Here is a 23,111-nt window from a genome sequence, read left to right on the forward strand (position 1 = left end):
AGCTCTCTAGTCCAGATCTATATACCTTATGAAACCTTTTTACTAAAAATAACAGCTAGCATTTATATAGCAATGCACTAAATTATGTTATGTTTATATTCTGAATACTTTAGTTGTGTCGTCTGATCCTCACAAAAAGAGCTCCGAGAGGTAGGCACTATTTTATGATCCCCATTTTACAGATGAGGAAACATCTAAGAGGTTCAATGACATGCCCAAAGGTAGTAAGTATCTGAGGCTCAGTTTGAATACAAATCTTCTTGACTTCAAGTCTAGTTCTCTCTGTGTACTATGTCACCTGGCTGTCTATAAAGAAAAAATCATGAATTAATTAAAATCCATGAAGGCTCTGAATATTATGTTGAGGTCAATGAAAGCAAAGTACTTCTATAAATATCAGCTACTCCGTGAGAAGAAAAATGTGTTTTAATCTGATTTGGTTCATATAAATTACATTGAATTCTATTAGTTTTCTAGGAGAATTCAGTAATTTTGTCTTCCCATATGAAATCTGCCTCTGCTCTGGTTTCCTGTAAATGGGTTTATTTGTTTTTCTTTATTAAATATTTTCACACTGAAACTGAAAACATGATCCATTGCCAAACCATTCCATTTCATCTTCCCATTTTATAAATCCTTCATCATCTGGAGGAACTAAGGGAGAAGCTATTAGGTTTATGTGCCAAGAAAGCAGAAAGCCATCAAAGATTTAAATGTACACACACACACACACACACACACACACACACATGCAGTGGCTTCTGGTGTCAGTATGTGTTCAGCTGATGTATTTGGCTTTAAGGAAATCTGGGTTGATAAAACAGACATATTCACTTTACAAGATCATGGAATTCCCCTGCCTTACATATTCATGCACTTTGTCATATATTTAATATAGAGTACCACTTACCAAAATTCAATTTACAAAAACATTGGGTACAGATTTATTGTATAAAATAAAACCTAGCCATATATACTGTTAATACTTGATCGTTTCTGAATATGTTATCTGCATTGGAGATTATTTAGCCTAAAGCTTCCTTCTCAGTGCTACCCATCTAGTTTCCAAATTACTTGGAACAGGACCAAATCCAGAAGGGCCAAAATCAGGGCTGGGTCAGATTAAGTGTGCTTTTCTGAGTGACTCCCAGAGTCAACCTAAAGAATCTCAGAATTTTTTTCCCTCAGTGTTCCATGCCTCTTCTCTCTCCCATTCACTTGAGAGTATATATGTCCATATGCTATCACTTGTTGGGGAAAAAAAGGAGAAAAATGTAAAAAACACATATATGTTTATATATACACATATACATCATATACATATCTATCACTACTCTTCACACCTTCTGAGTCTACTACTAGTAGTAGAATGAATAAAATCAGCATTCTTTTCAGATTACATGCCTGGCACAAATGTGGATGAATAGTCAAATATTTCTCGTACTAGTCTTCATCCCTGATATATCATCCTTCCTCATCTCCATTGCTTAACTTACTTGGCTTCCTTCAAGTTACAGATAAAATTTCCACTTCTACCAGAAACTCTTCCTATCTCCCTAATTCTAGTGCCTTCCCTCTCTTGATTGGCATCAATTTGCCTTCTTTATGCATAGTCATTTTCTTGTTATCTCTCCCTTCACATTGTTATCTCCATGAGAACAAGAACTATCTTTGCCTTTCTTTATATCCTCAACTTAAAATGGTGCCTGCAACATTTGTTCAGTCATTTTTCAGTGGTAGTTTGCTATTTGCCATTTTCTTCTCCAAGTCATTTTACTGAAGAGGAACCTGAAACAAGGAAGGTTTAAGTGACTTGCCCACAGTCACACTGCTAGAAGTATCTGAGTCCTAATTTAAACCTGGGAGTGCCTGGCTCTCAATCCAAGGAATAGCAAGAAGGCCAGTATTACTGGATAGTAGAGGACATAAAAAAAAAAAAGAAGCAAGATATGAGAAACTAGAAAGATAGAAAGAATTGTTATAAAGAGCTTTAAAAGCCAAACAGGATTTCCTACTTTATCCTAAAAGTTAGTAGGAGCCACTTGAGTTTATTGAATAGGATGGACATTATTAAATTCTCTGATTAAAAGTTTTGGGAACTTCCCCAAAGCTACTCAGATGAATTTGCTTTAAAGCCCAGGTCCCAGAACTCTTAGTTCCATAACATTTTCACTGGGCTTGATACCAGTAAGTTGGGAGTTCTACTTGGACTGCCCCATTGATAAGAGGTGTAACATTAGAGAACTTTTTTGACTTCTCTGAATCACAATTATCTTGTGTGTAAAATTGATAAAATAATACCTATTCTCTTTGCTTTGCTTTTTACATGAGATAATATATGAAAGACTCTTTGTAAGGTATAAAGTATAATAAAAACATTTTTATTAAGGTGTTTCTGGATAGTCCAGTTGTTATCTTTTGCTAAAGCCTTGTACTGTGATGCCTCACTGTGGAAAAGAGATGACCCTGGAAGGTCCTACTTAAGATGAAAAGTTTCTGTTAAGAGCCCAATGACAAACTATCTATACCTGTCATCCATGGGCCAGTCTGGCTAAATGTGGCTAAATATACCTACAGATCTCTAGTAATCCATCTCTCATTTATATAGAAATATGGATTTTCTGCTCCATCTTGGGATCTCTCCTCAGCCAGGCCTTGAGAATAGTTCTATGAAAAGAATATGGTTCAGGGGAAAAAATGCCAGATTTTGAGTCAGAGGATTTGCATTCAAATGCCAGCTCTGCCATTTACTACTTATGTAAGTAACCTCCACTTCTCTTGGCCTTAGCTTGCTCATCTATAAAATGAAGGAGTAGGTTAAATGACCTTTAACATTGGACTAGCTCTAAATCTACAATCCATGGCATAACCGAGAGGAGGAATTTGGAGACTCATCCTCAAGAGATTAGCAAATCACTTAACCTCTCTTGGTCTCAGTTTTCTCACCTGCAAAATGATTGGAGGCTGAATTAAATGACTTTTAGGATCCCTTTCATCTCTTAATAGTGTTTAACTTTTTCTTATTAACTTTTTCTTATCCATTTCAACAGAAGAGTAGTAATTGAAATAATTGGATAACCTAAAACTCCTTTTTCCATTTGCCCTTATCATATGATGACAGATGCACCCTTAGCTGGACTCACAAACATATCGGACTCTTAGATAAGAACTACGCTCTTTATTCTCAGTGCTCACACAACCCCCAACCCCGACCCCTGGACAAACCAAGGTGCGTCAATTTAGAATGAGGGAAAATCTTGGAGACCATTTCAATCCAACCCCCTCAAGGAGGAAGTAGTCATGTATGTATACAGGTTATCCAGGTAGTCAGTGGGAAAACTGAGGTTTTCATCTGGATCTTCTAACTCAGAATTTCCCACTTTTTCCCACTGAACCAAATTATTTCCCAGGGCATAATAGAGGAGAAATCCCAATATACTGAAGAAAATATACATTTACATAAATGAGCATTGGCTCAGTATCAACTTACAGACATAGAGATTGGCAGACTAAATATAGGCTAAATCTGGCTTGCTGCCTGTTTTCGGAAGTCCCTTGAGCTAAGAATGGTTTTTACATTTTTAAATGCAGTCTTGTGGACAGTAATTTGCCAACTCTTGCTATAGACTGATGACTCTATAGAAGCCCAAATTTGGATCTTGCAGGGCTCCTATGAGTTTTGTTTAACTCCCTCTTCATTAGAATTTAGTAATGTGAGCCTACGCTTTAGAGGAGTCACTTCGTAAGACCATTCCTGAGTTGGAGAACCTTTTCATTCCTGGTCACTGGTAGAAGAGGTGGTGACTTTTCACTCCTGTCTGAGATTTCTATTTTTCACTAAGTCCTACAGTTTAGTCTGAAGCTTATTAAGTAGGTGTCAGCATCAGAATTAGAATTTCAGCAAGAGGCCATTCCTTGAATGGAGATGAGAAGCATAGAAGATAATGTCTTGAGGTCCCTTGACAAGATTAAATAAGGAAATTTGCCCATATCATATCTGTTCTATTAAAGCCTTATTACAATGTTACAATAATGAAATAAGGCCTTACATGATGTTAAAATAACATGGAAGCAGACCACCTGGAATGGAATTGTGATGGCCATTTACTGACTATGTGAACTTGACCAAATTACCTAACCGTCTCTGAGGTTTAGTTTCCTCCTCTGTTAGATGGGGATAATGAAGAGGCAGCATGTCAGAAAAGACTGAACCTCTAATCAGGACCCAGAAGGTCTGTATTCAAGTTCCAACCCCTGACATTTACCATATGACCCTAGGAAAGTCACTTAACTTCTAGCTATGCTTTCATTATCTTTAAAATAAGGATTCAGAAGACTCTATCTCATAATGTTTTTGTGCCAAAAGTATTATGTAAAAGTGCGCATTATCTGTGCCACAGCATTACAGTCTGTCTGGAGCATTTATTAAGTTTCTACTATGAAGCAGGGACTAAATACTGAGATACAAAGGCAAAAAAGCATAACTACTCTGAGAGACAAAAAAAGACATTAAAAAAACTAACTGGTCTCACAGAAGTCTAATGAGGGAGACAATATGAAAACAACTATGTATAAACAAACTCTATACAGAATCAATTGGAGATAATCAATAGAGAGAAAACTCTAGAATTAGGAGACGGGAGGATAAAGAAAGACTCCTCATAGAAAACAAGATTTAAGTTTGAACTTGAACAGCACAGAAGTGCTGTGAAGATCAAATGAGGGGGCAGCTGGGTGGCTCAGTGGATTGAGAGTCAGGCCTAGAGATGGGAGGTCCTTGGTTCAAATCTGGCCTCAGACACTTCCCAGCTGTGTGACCCTGGGCAAGTCACTTGGCTCCCATTGCCTAGCCTTTACCACTCTTCTGCCTTGGAACCAATATTGATTCCAAGATGGAAGGTAAAGGTTTAAAAAAAAAAAGATCAAATGGAAAAATTTGTTTTAAAAGATCAAATGAAAAGTATTCTGTAAAAAGCAAAACATACAAATGTTAAATATTAAATAAAAATATCTAATAGGAAAAAATATAACAAATAAGAAATGACTTCCATCTACATTTAGCATCTAATTTTCTAAGTCACACTTTATAATTTCACTATGGAGTTCTCTGTATTAAATTCCATTACCACAGCTGCAAGTTCACTCAAATCCTGCAGAAAAGCTGAGTTGGTGGGTGACAGAGACTAGATGGAGGCAGCAATTAGACAAGGAAATTAAAAAAGGAATAGAAAGTAGAAGGAATCTTCCTTTTCAGGCAGTTATTTGCTATTTTTTTAGCATCATTATTGGAGAGGCAGGGAGGCTGAAGGACTAGAGATCTGATCTAAGAACACATAAATCCTCTGTTCAGGTCCCATCTCTGCTCTATACTGGCTCGGTGTCTCTGGGACACATTATTTAACCTCTCAGTGCATTGTAGAGAACATGCCAACCACCATTTATGGAGAAAGTTTTCTCATTAGGATTTCCCTGTACCAGTTAAATCTCATATATATGTGTGGATGATTTAGAGAGAGACAGAGGCAGAGACAGAGAGATGGGGGAAGAGGGAGGAAGAGAGAGAATCTATATCTAGATATAGATAGGTCTATGTGTACATTTGTGTATAATGTATTTGTCCAGATCTGTGGTTTCTAGATATGTGTATATATTTATATACACATATAGTATATCCATATACATATAAAAATGCCACATAACACAATTTGAGCATACACGTGCAGTGTGCATTGTGTATAGTATATGTGTGTCTATACATTCTACATATGAGCACCTATTTTTTTTAAACCCTTACCTTCTGTCTTGGAATCAATACTGTGTATTGGTTCCAAGGCTAGGCAATGGGGTATAAGTGACTTGCCCAGGATCACACAGCTGGGAAGTGTCTGAGGCTAGATTTGAACCCAGGACCTCCTGTCTCTGAGCCTGGCTCTCAATCCCCTGAGCCACCCAGCTGCCCCCCAAGAGCATCTATTGATGTAGTATGTGAATATGTTCATATTAGTAGTATTCCACAAAGCACTGTGCTTAGCCTAAAGAGATAATCTAGTTTAAATAAGAACTGACCATATATATTTTATAAGTGTATCTATGTATATATGCACATATGTTTGACTAGATACACAGAAGCCAAGTGGCACAATTTTAACATCTATATGAATGTATGCCATGGTGCATATATATGTGTGTAGTATATATATACTACAGTGTATGTCTGTGTGTGTGGTGGGAGGGTGGAGGATATAGTAGTAGTATACAACAGAACACCAGCTCTAGCCTAAGATGATAATCTAGTTTAAATAAGACATGGCCCCCTGGGTTCAAATCTAGCCTCAGACACTTCTTAGCTGTGTGACCCTGGGCAAGTCACTTAACCCCCCTCCAGTCTAGCCCTTCTTGCTCTTCTGCCTTGGAACCAATACCCAGTATTGAGTCTAAGACGGAAGGTGAGGGTCTTAAAAAAATAGACATGGCCCTTCCATACCATTATTCTTTCTAAAACATTATGCTGCCTAGACTGTTCAAAGGGAATCTAAGCCTACAAGCCTCCATTGCTGGTATCTTTAGGCTTTAGTGGCAGGCTCTCTCATTTTTCTTTCATTTTCTCTCCATGAGCTCCTAACGGAGGCAGGCAGAGGTCAAATTCAATCCCAAGAAAATACACATAGACATTCAGTTTATTCGTTGGCTGCCTCTTTTCTCTTAGCACGTGCACTATGGACATACCAAAGATTTTTAAAATTGAGGACAATTATCCAATGTCTGCTGAAGTGGGAGGTACTTAATATGCAGCAATAAAAAATTTAGTGGAAACAGAATAATAGCCTACTACCACCTTTCTTGAGCATGATGGGTTTCATTACATGCCCTCACTCATTTCTTGTAATAGTTCAGTTAGTACAATTTCCCTTTTTCAGATTATCTTCTAAAATTGTACAACAGCAAAGTAAGAAATTGGTCCTTAAGGGTTTGGTCATATTTTCCTTAGAGCTTAATAGGTTATAGTTTACATGAGATACTTGAGAAAACAAGAGGCAATACAAAATAATGCCATTATCACAAAATTGCACTAATAAAAATAGATGAACACCATTAATAAACTAATTACATTGAATTAAGAATCATAAAACCTGATAAATGAATGTAACTTTGTCATTATAACCAGAGGTGTAGTTCCTTTCCCTCTCCTTCATTCAATAGTTCAAACTGTCTTCTTTTCTGTCATTTTTTGACTAAAAAATATACTCAGACTGAAAAGTCATTTGCTTTTTAGTCATGCCTTCCTTCTAATGTTTTATTTACCAGAACACTGGCGTCATACAAAATTGCTTCCCATCTCCACAACTTGGAGGCACTACAGAGCTAACTAAGCCTTTCCTTCTCCTCATTGGCTGATGATCATTTATTTTTAAACAAAGGTCACTCTGTCTTTTCAGAAGGCCACACTTGAAACAAGCTTAATAGTTTTCCCACTGAGACCAGAGAACATAACTGTTTAAAGCATAATTAACAGCAGAATGTCATTCTCTGATTGTAGTTTTTAACTTTATGTCTGGGGACTTTCAACGCATCTCATTTAATAGAGGGCACAGTGCTAGTTATCAAATTGATGCTCTTGACCTGCCCCCTGAAAGCTCCTGTAAAACAGTGCTGGGTAAATTAAGATAAATGCCAAATTCCTCTGCAGAAACAAGGCTGTGTCATTACTATAAAACGGGTGTCGGTGTTTTTAGTCAAGACACCACAGTCAGGGATATAAATACTGTCCTGGGCACGAGGGCAGACTTGAACTTTGTTATTGTACACAGAAGGTGATGACTCACTCCACTCTACACTATGCTTGGCTGGAGATTTTAAATTCCTTTTTAAAAACAAGCCTATTGTACCACAGGGTAAAGATTTTATTATCCTCAATAATGGGATTGAATATCCCAAGGCATGGAAGCATAAAATTAGATCTGTTGATCCTAGTGCGAAGACTGAGGGTTATTTCCTACTTGATCAGGTCAGTGGGGTGGCTGTGGCCAGGCCCTTGAGTAAGATTGAGGAAGCAGGAAGGGAACTAGTACTAGGAAAAGATTTGAGAATAGAAAGGAATCATTGGAGACCCTGAACACAGCCTTCCCTATATTGATGATAGACTTACGAGAATGGGGAAGAATTTTATTGTCTTGGCTTTATCTCTCACTAGGTCAGGTTCCATTGCCAAACATGAAGGGAAGCTCAAAATGTTATTGCCTGTCCAATATAGAGTTGGTGGGTCATTGAACTTTGTTTAAAAAGAATCTTTTAAGATTGTGATACAAAAAAACCAAACATTTATGTAATCCATTTCCTGGTTCATGAAACTGTTGTAACAAAACTACTTAGTAATTCCTTAAGTGGCATAAAATGTGATTTTTATTATTACTATTATTATCATAATTAAATTATATGGAAAGTATATATAAATAATTATCATTATGTGTCTTAGTATATCATTTATATAAGTATCATTTTTATCAGTAGAGTCAGTATGGAGAAGAGAGTTGTCCTTCACATCAGGAAGTCCAGGTTCTGTTACCTCTGGTTTAGTCACTGTCATTGATCCAAGCAACTTTCTACCACTATTAATTACAGTGCTGGTGTGGATCTGAATTGACCAAGGGAGTTTCCTCATTGGATGTTCCCCTTTTCACTGAAATTGGAGGTTCTTTCCAAAAGAAAATTCTTTTGGTACAAGTCTATTTAAAAAGATGCTGTATTAATTTACAGAGTCACAATTTCCAAAGTGCACACTTAGAAGTCACATGGCACAGGGGATAAAGTGCTTAACGTGCAAGCAGGAAGGCTGAGTTTGATTCTCACCCGATACTTAATACTTTTGACAGGGCAAATCACTTCACTTCTGTTTGCTTTAAGCAAATCTCTTAGGACTCATATATTCATTCATAAATAGGATTGGTAAAGGAGTTCCCACCCATCCCAGGGATTTCCCCCATGCTGAAGAAATCATAGGTCCTTCCCCTATTTGTTTATTTGCATTAATAAAAATACGAAAGTAATTTCAGCCTTTTCCATTTTAAATACAAATAAAGAGTTCACATTCTGACTTTTTTTTTGGTAATTCCACCTTTTAATTTTGATTTCATTTGTTTATGCCTCTGTTATTTCCTTAGCATTTAAGAGTTATGGTTTCCTGCTTCCTGGAGGAACAAAGGGGTTGCATATCGGAGCTTGAATCAAATGCAGGTTCTCTTTTTCCAGGAAAGTCCAGTCCCTAGGGCAATTTTAGTTAAGAAGTTCTGTGGCTACTAACACAGAAGATTTGACCCATTTCTAATCCTGCTTGCTAATCTGCCTGGATAATACACAGGGGTGGTAACGTTAGACCTTTAAAGTGGACATCCTGAAATCTGAGAGAAACTTAAATATTGTCTATATTGTGCAATCTGGCGGTTAGTATTGATTAGGAAAATCCCTCTGTGTCCCTGATGGAGAGAACTTTGGCAACTTCCATTAAGTTTTTGCTGCTGTTTTTTTGTTTTGTTTTGTTTTGTTTTGGCCAGAATAAAATATCAAAGGAAAGATATCAGCAGTTTCCTCCCCTAATATTTTCATAACTAGTGGAAGTTTCATAATAATTTATGAAGGTTTAGCAGGATTTTCCCTTTGCCAAAATCTCCACTGTTTGGGCCTCTCATCCTGAAGTCGATTATCTGTGTTTCCTTTTGCCTTGTCTTCTCCCAGTGTCAGCTTATTTTTCACTCCAAGGATAAATACCTTAAACTCTTGCTTTGATCTTTTTTGCACCCCCCCAGGTCATGGATTATACGGGACTTTTGAAATGTTATCCTCCTGGAGGAAAACTAGAGAAGACCAACATGTTAAAGAGAGAACTGCAGCTGTCTATGCAGACTCCATGCTCTCCTTTTCTCTCACCACTGCCATGTACCTGGTCACCTTTGGAATCGGTGCCAGCCCTTTCACTAACATTGAAGCAGCCAGAATTTTCTGCTGTAATTCCTGTATTGCAATCTTCTTCAACTACCTCTATGTACTCTCATTTTATGGTTCCAGCCTGGTGTTTACTGGCTACATAGAAAACAATTACCAGCATAGTCTCTTCTGCAGAAAAGTCCCAAAGCCAGAGGTGTTGCAAGAGAAGCCTGCATGGTACAGGTTTCTTCTGACGGCCAGATTCAGTGAGGATACGACGGACGCAGAGGAAGCAAACACGTATGAAAGTCACCTATTGGTATGTTTCCTCAAACGCTATTACTGTGACTGGATAACCAACACTTATGTTAAGCCTTTTGTAGTGCTCTTTTACCTTATTTATATTTCCTTTGCCTTAATGGGCTACCTGCAGGTCAGGGAAGGGTCAGACCTTAGTAACATCGTAGCAACGGCGACAAGAACCATTGAGTACACTACTGCCCAGCAAAAGTATTTTAGTAACTACAGTCCAGTGATTGGCTTTTATATCTATGAGTCAATAGAATACTGGAATACAAGTGTTCAAGAAGATGTGCTGGAGTATACCAAGGGGTTTGTGAGGATATCATGGTTTGAAAGCTACTTGAATTATCTTAAGAAACTCAATGTGTCTACTGGCTTGCCCAAGAAAAATTTTACAGACATGTTGAGAAACTCCTTCCTGAAAGCCCCCCAGTTCTCACATTTTTCAGAGGACATCATCTTCTCCAAAAAGTACAACAATGAGGTTGATGTTGTGGCTTCCAGGATGTTCCTGGTAGCCAAAACCATGGAAACCAACAGAGAAGAGCTCTATGATCTCCTAGAGACCCTAAGAAGACTTTCTGTCACCTCCAAGGTGAAGTTCATAGTGTTCAATCCATCCTTTGTGTTTATGGATCGATATTCTTCCTCTCTGGGAGCTCCCCTGCAGAACTCCTGCATTAGTGCTTTATTTCTGCTCTTCTTCTCTGCGTTCCTGGTGGCAGACTCCCTTATTAACGTTTGGATCACCCTAACGGTCGCCTCAGTTGAGTTTGGAGTGATAGGTTTCATGACATTGTGGAAAGTAGAACTGGACTGCATTTCTATGCTGTGCTTAATATATGGAATTAACCACACAATTGACAACTGTGCTCCACTATTATCAACATTTGTCCTGGGCAAGGATTTCACAAGAACTAAATGGGTAAAAAATGCCCTGGAAATACATGGGGTAGCTATTTTACAGAGTTACCTCTGCTATATTGTTGGTCTGATTCCTCTTGCAGCTGTGCCTTCAAATCTGACCTGTACACTGTTCAGGTGCTTATTTTTAATAGCATTTGTCACCTTCTTTCACTGCTTTGCCATTTTACCTGTGATACTGACTTTCCTACCACCCTCCAAGAAAAAAAGGAAAGAGAAGAAAAATCCCGAAAATCGGGAGGAAATTGAGTGTGTCGAAATGGTGGATATGGATAGTACCCGAGTGGTTGACCAAATTACAACAGTCTGACTGTGTCTATTTTTTTGCTTTTTTTCACCCTAGGTCTTATTAAGAGCAAAGAGATTATGTTGATGAAATGATGTTGGTTCTCTCTCTCTCTCTCTCTCCCTCTCCTTTGCCCTCCCTCTCTCCTAATTCTCTCTCTCTCTCTCTCTCTCTCTCTCTCTCTCTCTCTCTCTCTCTCTCTCTCTCTCTCTCTCTCTCTTCTCATTCTTTCTCTCTCTCTCATTCTTTCTCTCTCTCTTTCTCTCTCTCATTCTTTCTCTCTCTCTCACACACACACATTCTTTCTCTCTCTCTTTCTCTCTCTCTGTCTCTCTCTCAGAAATAGGTATATTCAAAACAGTGGAGGAAAAGGGAAAATAAGCATGCCATGTTTTCTGTCTCCAAAATAAGCCAATGTTATTAGAAAGAATTAATACACACACCCCACATGCACCGACACTCACCATGCATGCACATACACACACATACACATACATGACTTTTATTCCCTAAAATAAGATCTGATAAGGGAAAATGCATTAGGAAGCAGGATCCTACTATTTGCCATAGTTGTTATTGGGCTGTGACTGAGTCCCACTGATTGAAAGGTCAACTGTCAAGGCTAGTGTAGTTTAGCTTTACAAACTTTCTGCAGAGCAATAATTCAAGTCAGTGAGTCAGCTATTTGAGATTCTTAGCCATTGTGTATCATTTTTATTTTTTCCCTTAATGAAAAAGTTCATAAAAGTTTTCCCCAACAAAAATAAGCTAGAAATGCCATATTCCCTTTGCTAAGTGAGAAATGTATTTTACCCCCCAAAAAATCATTTGAAGGAAGTAAATTTATTTTCTAAAGACTGATCTACATCCTTATCAATATTTTAATGATTTTGTATTTGATCAATGTACCTTTTTTTTAAAACTGTCTGTCTTCAGCAAGAATGTTTAGCAGCTTCTTACGAAAGAGGTCCAATTTCTCAATGAGCACTTTTCAAGTAACCATTGACCAGTAAAAACAGTGCAAAATCCAAATATTTAGGCATTATGATGGCAAAAAAAAAAATACATTTCTCTGTTTATGGAGATTGTTGAGGCTACATTCACATTTCAAAGGCACTCCATTTTGGTGAGGAACAGTCCAACTGCTGAAGTTGTTTATAGAAGAGTCACTACAGTTCAGTCTATTAGTCTTAAAAGTGTTGGGGAGGCAGGAGATGCATTCCTAAGGAAACTAAGTGATTACTTGCTAAAACATCCAACTTATAGTGCCAACCTACTTTACCTGTAAGGCGTGGCTTGCCTTAACTGTTAGTTTCAATATTGTACACAAAAAAAGAGGAAAGACTATGGACAGGAAGGTGCTTAGCCCAACTAACCCCAGAAAGAGCAAATGCTATGGCATTACAGGGAAGTAAATGGGCAAGTGAGCTGTAGAAAGCAGCTAGATAAGTTATAAACACAAAACTAATTGATGGTATGGATCCGCTTTCCCTTGGTCTTTTGAACTTTGATTCCCATTGCTAGGTGATATTCTTTTCCATCTTGATGGCCTTTTCCTCAAATGTCCCTCTTTTAATAGCAAGATCTTCCTCTATGTTGGCATTCCTGGGTTTTGGTGCAGTTGACCAATAGCTAGAAGAATTGTTCATGAATCAAGTAAGAATTAATCTGATCAGAAAATAGCTGTGCTCATGAATTGTGAGTGATTCCCAGGTCCTGTTTTTCCTAGATTCTTGGATAAGACTTTTCCATAAGTTGACATTCCTGGGTTTTTGTGCTGTTGGCCAAAAGCTGGATAAAGAAGAATTAATGGTTATGAATCAAAATCGGCCTAATCTAAATATAGCTATACTTATGGGTGGTTCCTAGGACCTGTTTTTCTTGGACCCTGTAAAAACAAAAGTAGAGCCAAGGAAAGTTTGAGACTATTGCAATAGTTCCCTTATGAAGATGTATTCTGAGTGGGTATACTAGAGACCAATTTCCAAATACGTCTTACTTAGCAAACATTTTATTTGCTATTATATCAACAGACCAAGCTGCTTACTTTTCTGACAAAGTTTAAAATGGACATTTTACCTTCCATCTTTATCTTTTTCACTTGGTTCCTTTGGGATATTTCTCACCTCCACCACGTCTGTGGGAGATTTTCTTGAATTTCATTTATAAGATTTCAGTGACCATCTCATAGAAACTTATGCCCAAGCACTTTTGTAATTGAGTTGGCCCAAATGCATTCAAAAGGGGCCACTTAGTAAAAATTTCCAGACAGTTCAGGTAATTTTCATACAAAATTATTTGATAAATTCATCTTCCTGAATATGGAACCTCATACACTTACTAGCTGTATGAGCCTGGGAAAGTCCCTTAACTCACTGTGCCTCAATTTCCTTATCTGTAAAATGGAGGGGTTCAACTTTATTACCTCTGAGGTCCCTTCCCACTCTAAATCTATGATCTTCCCCCAACATGTCTTTTGCCTGTATAGACACAGTCTAAAGAAATAAATAAGTGGAGGCACCTGGGTGGCCCAGTGGATTGAGAGTCAGGCCTAGAGACAGGAGGTCCTAGGTTCAAATCTGGCCTCAGACACTTCCCAGCTGTGTGACCCTGGGCAAGTCACTTGACCCCCATTGCCTAGCCCTTACCACTCTTCTGCCTTGGAACCAATACACAGTATTGACTCCAAGATGATTCTCTCTAATGCAAAGCTCATTCCCTTAGTCCATTCTACAGACATACTAAGCAATATGCCATATATTTATGCATTCTACCAGAAGATAATGGGTCTTAATATGGGAAAAGATTTGACCCTAAGAAAAGACAAGTCACATAATGGAACTAAGATCAATTATGTCTCCAAAGGGTTTGTAAGAAGTGAGTTTTATTTATAAAAACACTGCTAAAGAAGGAGTTAGTTTGATGGGTTTTTTTAATCCTACATTACTGAATCATTTTCAGAACAGTATGTTCAAAATCAGCAATTGATTTAGTGTTGGCAACATGAAGTAATGTAGCTAAAAGGACCCCATAAAACTGATACAAGAGGCGAACCAATTAAATGGATTTTGTTGAGAATTAATCATTCAATTTGGTCAACCAAAATGTCTTCTTATGGAGCATTATTTTATGACAGATGTTCATCTAATTGTATTGAGTCTCTGTACCTTTGGGAGTTATATATGGAAATGAAGGGAATTTTAATACTTTTCAACTATTCTAATAATCATCTAAATTCAAGACTTATAAACCTCTAACTGGTATTTTAGTGGACCTATAGAATGCCTCCATCTAGACCTGGAAATTTATGTTCTGAGACTATTGAATAGGTTTTAATTTGTGAAATGGTTCAGACCCACAAAGAAGCTTTCCTCAACTATTATCCAGAATCACACTCTCACAAAACAAAGAATACTTTTTAGCTTTCAGTTTGTGAAATTTTATGCATTGAATTGTTACTTAGAGGGAAGAAATGGAGTCCTGAAAATGCTCACAAAATTTTTAAAGTTCAGATTCCAAAAGAAATTCTGCCACTTCAGTTTAACCAAAGAAATGTAGTAGTTGTTTTTTTGTTTTGGTTTGGTTTGGTTTGGGGGGAAGTTTGCCAAAGAAAATATTCGTCTCTTCAAAAACACTTTTCTACTCAGCCATATAAAAAGTTTGATGTTAAAGCCCTTTGTCAAAGGGGGAAATCATCAAGGTAATGGTACCTTGTAGTTAGTTTTGTTATCTAGTCACACTCAACAGAAGGTACCTTGTGCCCACAGGAGATTGACGTACCTAGAGGGGATAGAGGCAGGAAGAATGCTAGCCAAAATAGGTCCCAACAATTCTGGAAGTAGGGTACAACATTCTCCTATTTAAAATGGTCTATGAATTTTCCTGGCCAAGATAATAACATATTACATTTAGGTTTGGGGGGATGGGGACAGAAAGAGCTCCTGAGACATATTTTCTCCATTGTTTCATGTTAAATAAGTCTGACCATTAACCTCTGCCAGTCTCCTATCTTCTCAACTCTCACTCAGATATCCTTTGTGTGAGAAACTCAGTGTATCTGCAAGTGCCATATTTCATATCCATTTCTGAAAAAGACATTTTATAATGGTTTAAATAAATGATCCTTTAAATGGATTTTTTCATTTGCTAGACCATCCTTACATTTTTCTAGCTATTACTTAATTGCCTTATGGCAATACTAGGAGCCTCATATTACCTTTGACTATATTTAATCCATTTCTAATTTAATTATGCAGTGTTTCAAGCCCTAATTGTTTTGAGATCCTCATTTAAAGTATGACTTTGATGAGCTTTTCATAAACTATTCCTACCAATAGATGACATAGCCCTTTTGCTCTCTGACACAAACAGAAAGGATCTGATCATCTTTTTCCCAGTGTAGGTTAAAGTGCTCACTAGCAGATACTTATGCATGTGTGCTGTGTGTTTGTGTGTGTGTGTGTATGATTGTATATATGTATATGTCCAGATGTAATGGCAAGCCTAGTCGTAACAGAGATAGGAGCCAGGAGACCTGTAATTTGAAGAAACTCTATTCATCCTTATTCAATAATACTGACCCTCATGACCAATTATTTTACCTACATAGGCACAGTTCTTTAAATCTTGAAGGGTTTTCCATCTTCTAGAGGCTCCTTTTACCATGCAAACAACTTAATCAATAGCTTCAAGGAAGACATAGGTATGGGACAAAGGATACGTGTCAGTATGGGCCAGAGATTTCATGGAGGCTTGGCTTAGCATAGTGGACAATTGGCAAGCAGTAATTCACAGCCCTCATCTGAGGGAAAGACCCCTCAAAAGTTTGTCTTTGATGTATAATAAGTAAAATATGCTTTTCTGCTATTATTTGAAGAGCACAGATTTAAGGGAGGGAAGATCAGAACTTCAAAATGATAATATAACATTAATTCTTCTGGATCCACAGGAAAAGAAATCTGAATGAGAGCAGCCAGCACATTGCAGCAATACTCCCTGTGGTGGTTACAACTGTTTTTTTTTCCTATTTCATGCCATTCCAAGAGAATGAAAGGAGGAAGCCTGAATGAGCTAGAATCATTTCACTGTTGGCATGAATGGCCAGTGTCAGATTTTTCTCCCCAGTTCTTCTCTTACCTGCATCCCCTTTTCCCCCAGGTGTTCTCTTTGAAGTCCCTTTGATGTCCCTTCAAGCTCCTTGCTAGTCAGGAAAAGTATAGCACCAGAGAATTGCCCTCTGAGAGGATTTTCTAGTCAGATTAAAATTAGCACTGTGAGAGCCAGGAGAAACCTGCCTGGCATCGAAAACAAGCTTGCTTTACAAGTATAAAGAAGGAAAGGGACACAACTTTGCCCCTTGCTGACAAGAGTGGCTATTCCTGTGAAACATGCCAGCTTCTGCCTCAGTGTTCCAAATAACAGAATGACAGAACTGAAGGTGCTCTGAATGATCTTTCCCATTCCTCCCCCTTTTCTTTAGATGAGAACAGTCAATGGCTGAGTCAAAACTAGAATATAGATTGTGTTACTGGAGCTCAGGACTAGTAACTGATTGACCAAGTTTATACATTCTTAAGAGTTAAATTTTCTAGATAATTCATAAGCATCAAAAATAACTGTGATAAACATTGAATCCTGATTTAAGGGTCCTTATTCTGGCTAATGAAATGACTACATATATGTATGATATCATTGACAAACATTCAATTTAACCAGTATTTATAGTTTCTAGTGCCTTTATATTGGCAATATCCACTCTGATGATAGAGAGGCCTGAAGAATTCTCTCACAAAGCCTATGTCCTGCTGGGTAATACAGCGGATCAATGTAAACAAAAAAATGAACACAAGATTAGTTGAAGAGAGTAGGATACTTACAACATGAGGAACCAGAAAAGGCTTTCTTAGGGGGTGGCACTTAAACTAATTCCTGAAGGAAGCCAAAGACTTAAGGTGGAATTTCCACTATGGAGAATAAGCTGTTCAAAGGCATGGGAGCAGTCGATGAAGTGATGAGTTTAGATGAAGGGACGGGGGCCAATTTGGCTGGTCCATGAAGGAGAGTAATATGAAATAAATCTGAAATGTAGCCCAAGTTGTTAAGAGCTTTAAATGTCAAGATGACAAGTTTGTATTTTATCTTATACACAATAGGTAGCCACTGATGCCCCTTGAGGTAGGGAGTTACACTTTAAGTCTTAGAGTCTAAGATGTGCTGAAAATGTTTCTCATTATTGGTTCTCCCCTTCAAGCCCTGAACCAAAAGAAGAGGTTATGACTTAAATTACAGTCTTTATGTGAGGAGAAGGCTATATAATGCTACAGATGATCTCTTCAATTTAACATACAGTTTCTCATATGGTTTCATACAGAAACATACAATGTACTCATAACTTTCTTATCTCCTTTACAGAAAATATACTCAGGGTCATTTACTTCCCCTTGACAAAAACCTATGAAGATATTATTAGAGTGAGGACAAGTTCCCCCTCCTTATATCCCAGGAAATGGCCTCTTTCTGGGTGGCATGGTATTAGTGCATTTGGACTGAAGATCAAATGACAGCAGTGTCATATCATGTCCTAATCTTGGAAATCTTCCCAAAGATAAAGTCCAATCTCCTTGTCCACATGTAGGTATGGATGCTAAGTATTCTTGTGTACCTTGATAACCAGGGTAATCTTGTTCACAGTAATCTGCCTTGGCTTGGCTCCAGTTCTTTTAATGGCAAATACAAGCCTAGGTGTCTTGTCTTACAGCCACAGTTGTGCTCTAAGTATCTAGCTTTCTATCTCAATCATGAAAGTGAAATAGAAATCAAATTTTTCATTGAGTTTGCTTCTCATAAACTTTCTTACCCTAAGTTACTCTATAGAGAATAGTAGGATGGTGAAAATACATACAAGATTAAACTAAATACAAAGGCAGTGAGAATGCCTCCTAGACAAACAAGATGGTGTATGCCTCTGAGCTCTGTTATTGGGGGCAGCTGAGGCCAGTGAATCACTTGACCTTGATGGTTCTGAGCTACAATAGGGCTAAGCCCATTAAGTAACTATACAAAAGCCAAACCAATACAGTGAACCTTGGAAAATGGGGGAGCTACCAGGCAGTCACCACCCACTAGAGAAGGGTGAATCAACCTGGATCAGAAACAAAACAAGCTTCTATGCCTATCAGTAGTTGCATTAGATATCTGAGTACTTCCAGCTAGGCCAAGATAGGGAGACCCAGTATCTAAAAGAAGAGTAAAGAACGAGACTAAAAATGACTGCAGTGAGCTAAAAGCCCCAGAGCTTTAAAGAAGAAGGGGGCAATGCCGGGTAACCAACTCTTCTTCTAGAATAAATTCTTTAAGAGCCAAACATGAATTTTAGTGGTTATCATGGAGAAATCAACTTTGAAACTTTTAAAAGTTTCACCAGTTCAGAAGGAGGGCAGAAAACCAACAATTTGGAGGCCTCTTTGCACAATGCTTATGAGTTGCTGACTCAAGATGGCAATGACTTAGACTCCACCACCTGACTATCACTATATCACTCCTGAGAAACTCCTAATGGCATCATTTCTCAAAATAGTTTCTTTAATTTTAAGGTAAATTTCAAATAGTAATGGCATAGTTTTGCAGATACCTAAGACATGTTGAAAAAATTATCAAAAGAAAAAAAAATGACCAACTTTCCCTCCAATCATCAATGTAGTCGAGGTGATTATTGGGAGCCTGCAGATGTAACAGTGCTGCTCAAAACTCTGTTTTCCATTTTTATTAAAATGGCCTGCTAAATTTGAGGTACAGCTTAATTCTTTTGAAGATTTGGCTGGAGGGTCTATGATAATTATACTATTGCTATAATGATGTCTTAAAAGACCACTTCCTCAACCTTTTACAGGTTGTTTGCAAGAAGGCACTAAAAAGCATATCCTCTTCCCAACCAGTAGGTGTTAAGATACAGAAAGTTGGCAGTGTTCAGCCAAAAGTATTAGAATAGATCCATGTAGATACCATTATTTTTTGTTGTTATTCAGACATTTGTGATTCCATTCAGGGTTTTCTTGGCAGAGACATAAGAGTGATTTGCCATTTCCTTCTCCTCCTCATTTTACATATGAGGAAACTGAGGCAAACAGAGTTAAGTGACCTGTCCAGTCACACAACTAATAAGTGTCTGAGGCCATATTTGAACTCAGAAAGATGAGTCTTTCTGACTCCAGGTCCTATAGTCTATCTACTACGCCACCTAGTGCCCCATACCATAGTTACAGGCTGGAAAATACCAGAGTAAAAGACATATCTTGTTCAGAGTTAACCATACTGCAAACAAAAATCTTCTTGCCTCGTTAAGTAAATAGAACTATTGGAAATTGCACCATTGTATATTTTCCTAGTTCCCTATGGGATATCAAGCACTTTCTTTACATCTCCAAGTTACAGTAGCACGGAGCACCAAGTTACCTTTCAACCCTAAAAATTCTCCCTTAACGTAACATCATGAGAATTTGTCTAGTCTTTTTGTAGGCTGGTATCCCATTTTTAAGCTAGCTGTCTACAGAAGTAGCCACAAACCTCATTCATCCCTATCATGTGTTTGATAGTAGCACCAAATAGCTTCTAGCTACCTCAGGAAAAGAACTTAGCATCCAGGAAAGCAAGGAAATTGAAAAAAAATCATTCTGAAGGAAAATCTACCCAAGTAAACCACAAAAGCACACAAGTGAAAGATGAGGCTAAAAAGATAGTGAATATATTTGGAGAGTCACATAAGAGAGGGTTAATAGGATTTAAATCCAATTTTGTATGAACTAAAAAAAAAACATTTTGAATTATTGGCCTATAATCGCACTTTAGAAATTTGTTCATTTCCAGAAACATCCAGGCTCTGTTCCTATTGTGTATGATCCCATAGTTCAGCTGCCAATCATTGACTATGAATTTATAACCCCAGTTAGAAGCAGGGATCAGTCTTAATGACTGCCAGGACCAAACCAGGCAATGTTCACTCTTAAGTTCTGAAAGTTTTGGGCCAAATTCATTCCTATCAACAAACAAATATTTCAAAACTTCAAAAAGTATTCTTAGCCAGTAATTTATTTTATTCTTTAAAACCCTCCTGTTGCTAGTACTTATAATTCTTAAGAGGAAGGAATGAAATAAGTATTTGTTTAGTAACTACATTGTGGCAGGCACTTTGCTAAGAGCTTTTTACCAATATTAAGCAGACTATAAGTTTCTTGAGAACAAGAACTATATTATTTTTGTCTTTGTGTTATTAGCCTAGAATCAGACCTGACAGATTGAAGGGGTTTAATAAATCATTGTTAAATCAAATTACTAGTTAGCCTTTGAAATGATGCTTTCCTCCTCAATTTTCAAGGGGAAGAAAATGAAAAGAAGTACACATACTCCTTCAAAATCATGGTATTGAACTTTGCCCTATGTAAATAAGAGTTTGAAACCTAAAAATGCTATTTCTCCTTCCTTACTGTAATCTATATTGAAAGGAGTACCTACATTTTCTTTTTTTATGTACAATATTTTGCTGTCACCATGATGTATATTTAATAAATCCTAAGACAACAGAGTTTGTTGATAGTAAGGTAAACAATATGGTAGTGTTCAAAATTTTATCATTTCTTTTCCTAGTACAGACTTGATATCATCCACATATACCAGTAATTTATTTATTTTTTAATCCTTACCTTCCATCTTAGGATCAATACTGGGTATTGGTTCCAAGACAGAAGAGCAGTAAGGGCTAGGCAATAAAGGTTAAGTGACTTGCCCAGGGTCACATAGCTAGGAAGTGTCTGAGACCATATTTGAACCCAGGACCTCCCATCTCTGAGCCTGGCTCTCAATCCACTGAGCCACCAAGCTGCCCCTCACATATACCAGTAGTGGATTCCTATTCACTAAGAAAATAAAGGAGACAGGGAGCTGTAAATTATGAATGGAATTGCGCATAGCAGGGTAGGCAGTGAGTTCAGCCCAACAAATTTCAGTACAAAGAATGCAGCAACTAACTGCAAAGGAATTCAAACCACTCGTTCTATTGGCAATAGGTTAACCATGAAACTTTAATGGGTATAAAAGGGTATGTGCTTAAGGGGAATTGAAAGAAAACTTGATGAAACAATTTCTACAATGAGTTAAAACCTCACGATGGAAAGAAATCTAAAGGCCTAATTAGGTCATCATAAAACAAATTACAGTTAACACTTGAAAGAGAACTGGATATCAACTTTACAATAAAAGTATACAAGTTTGTAGGGGAAATAGTAATATTGAAATCATCACCCCAAAACTAGATATTTTGTACCAGTTAATCTTACTATTTTCCTAAATATCTATACCCTTTAATTGAACACACCTACAAATGTATGGCAGAATCTTACTGGTGACTCTTATTATTGTCTGTTGTTGTGGTGGTTGTTGTCATTCAGTCATGTCTGACTCTTGTTGGCCCTGTGGACCATAGCATACCAGACTTTTCTATCTTCCACTATCTCTGAAAGTCTTAAGTTCATGTTCATTCTTTCCATGACACTCTATCCTCAGCCATCTCCTTCTTTTGCCTCCAATCTTTCCCAACCTCAAAGTCTTTCCAAATGAGTCCTGACTTTTCATCATGTGGCCAGTATTGACTGATTTGATCTCCTTGATGATGAAAGGACTCTTAAAAGTCTTCTTCAATGTCACAATTTTAGAAAGCGCTGATTCTGTGGAAGTCAGCTTTCCTTATAGTCCAATTCTCACAGCCATACATTACTACAAAAAAAAAAAACAACATAGCTTTGTCAGAAAAGAAATGTCTCTGCTTTTTAATATGCTGTCCAGATTTGCCTAGTGACTAGTGATGTAGCAAACCCTGGGACAAAATACTGTCGCTTTAAAGAGAGTTTTATAGATGGACCATAAAAACCTCCAGGCTACTTACTGTATCATTGAAAATTGCTAATGTCAAATGCATCAGGGGTCCTTAACAGACTCTTCTTTTGTAGAAAATGCCATCTTCCAGTGCAGAATTCTCCTGTCTTGATATCAAATTTCAATAGTAATGAACATTCTAGACTTACTTCAGACACTTTTTCGTACTGTTTTCTCTAATCTAATAGATGCTTAAAAAAAAAAGAAAGAAGAAATGGTTTGGGTCTGAGTGATGTGATGTTATCTTTAATGATGTTATAATAGTATCACTCTTTCATATTCAGCTTAGCCAAAAGTGATACGCTTTGTCAGCAATGGATATTCTACTTGCTCCTTATTTCCAAATGTGGAATCTGGAAGGTTTCATTTCCTACCTCTTGTGGGAGATATTACCAAGACTACCAACTCTCAAGTTTGTGCACTAGACTTAAGCTCCTACTTTTACTTACATCATGCTTCCATAAACTTTTCATATGATTTAACTTGCCTGTTATCATCTTAACACCTCAATATAAAGGATGTAGTAGAAAAGACATTTGAGGTCAAATCGAGTTCAAAAAATGGATATGACACCACTTGAGTGATCACTAATAAGTCCTTTCATCTCTTTTGAGTCTCAGTTTCCCCTTCTGTAACTTGAGGCTACTTGTACTACCTACCTCACAGGGTTGTTGTGAGGAAAGTGCTTTGTAAATTGTAAAATACTATTTAATGTGGAACTTTGGGGTTGGTTTCATTTATGGTCAAGAAGGTTGCA

At 37.5% G+C, this 23,111-nt stretch overlaps 1 protein-coding gene across 1 annotated transcript in view; it reads left to right on the top strand.

The window, feature by feature from the left end:
* Positions 1–22,214, top strand: part of PTCHD1 (patched domain containing 1) — a 69,483-nt gene extending 47,269 nt beyond the window's left edge. The window contains exon 3 of the mRNA XM_056793358.1: positions 9,801–22,214. Within this exon, the coding sequence (XP_056649336.1) occupies positions 9,801–11,455 (1,655 nt within the window). The 3' untranslated portion in view covers positions 11,456–22,214. The remainder of the gene's footprint in view (positions 1–9,800) is intronic.
* The last annotated feature ends 897 nt before the right edge of the window (positions 22,215–23,111 follow it).

The sequence above is a fragment of the Monodelphis domestica genome, chromosome 4 (genome assembly GCF_027887165.1).
Source record: "Monodelphis domestica isolate mMonDom1 chromosome 4, mMonDom1.pri, whole genome shotgun sequence".
NCBI lineage: Eukaryota > Metazoa > Chordata > Mammalia > Didelphimorphia > Didelphidae > Monodelphis > Monodelphis domestica.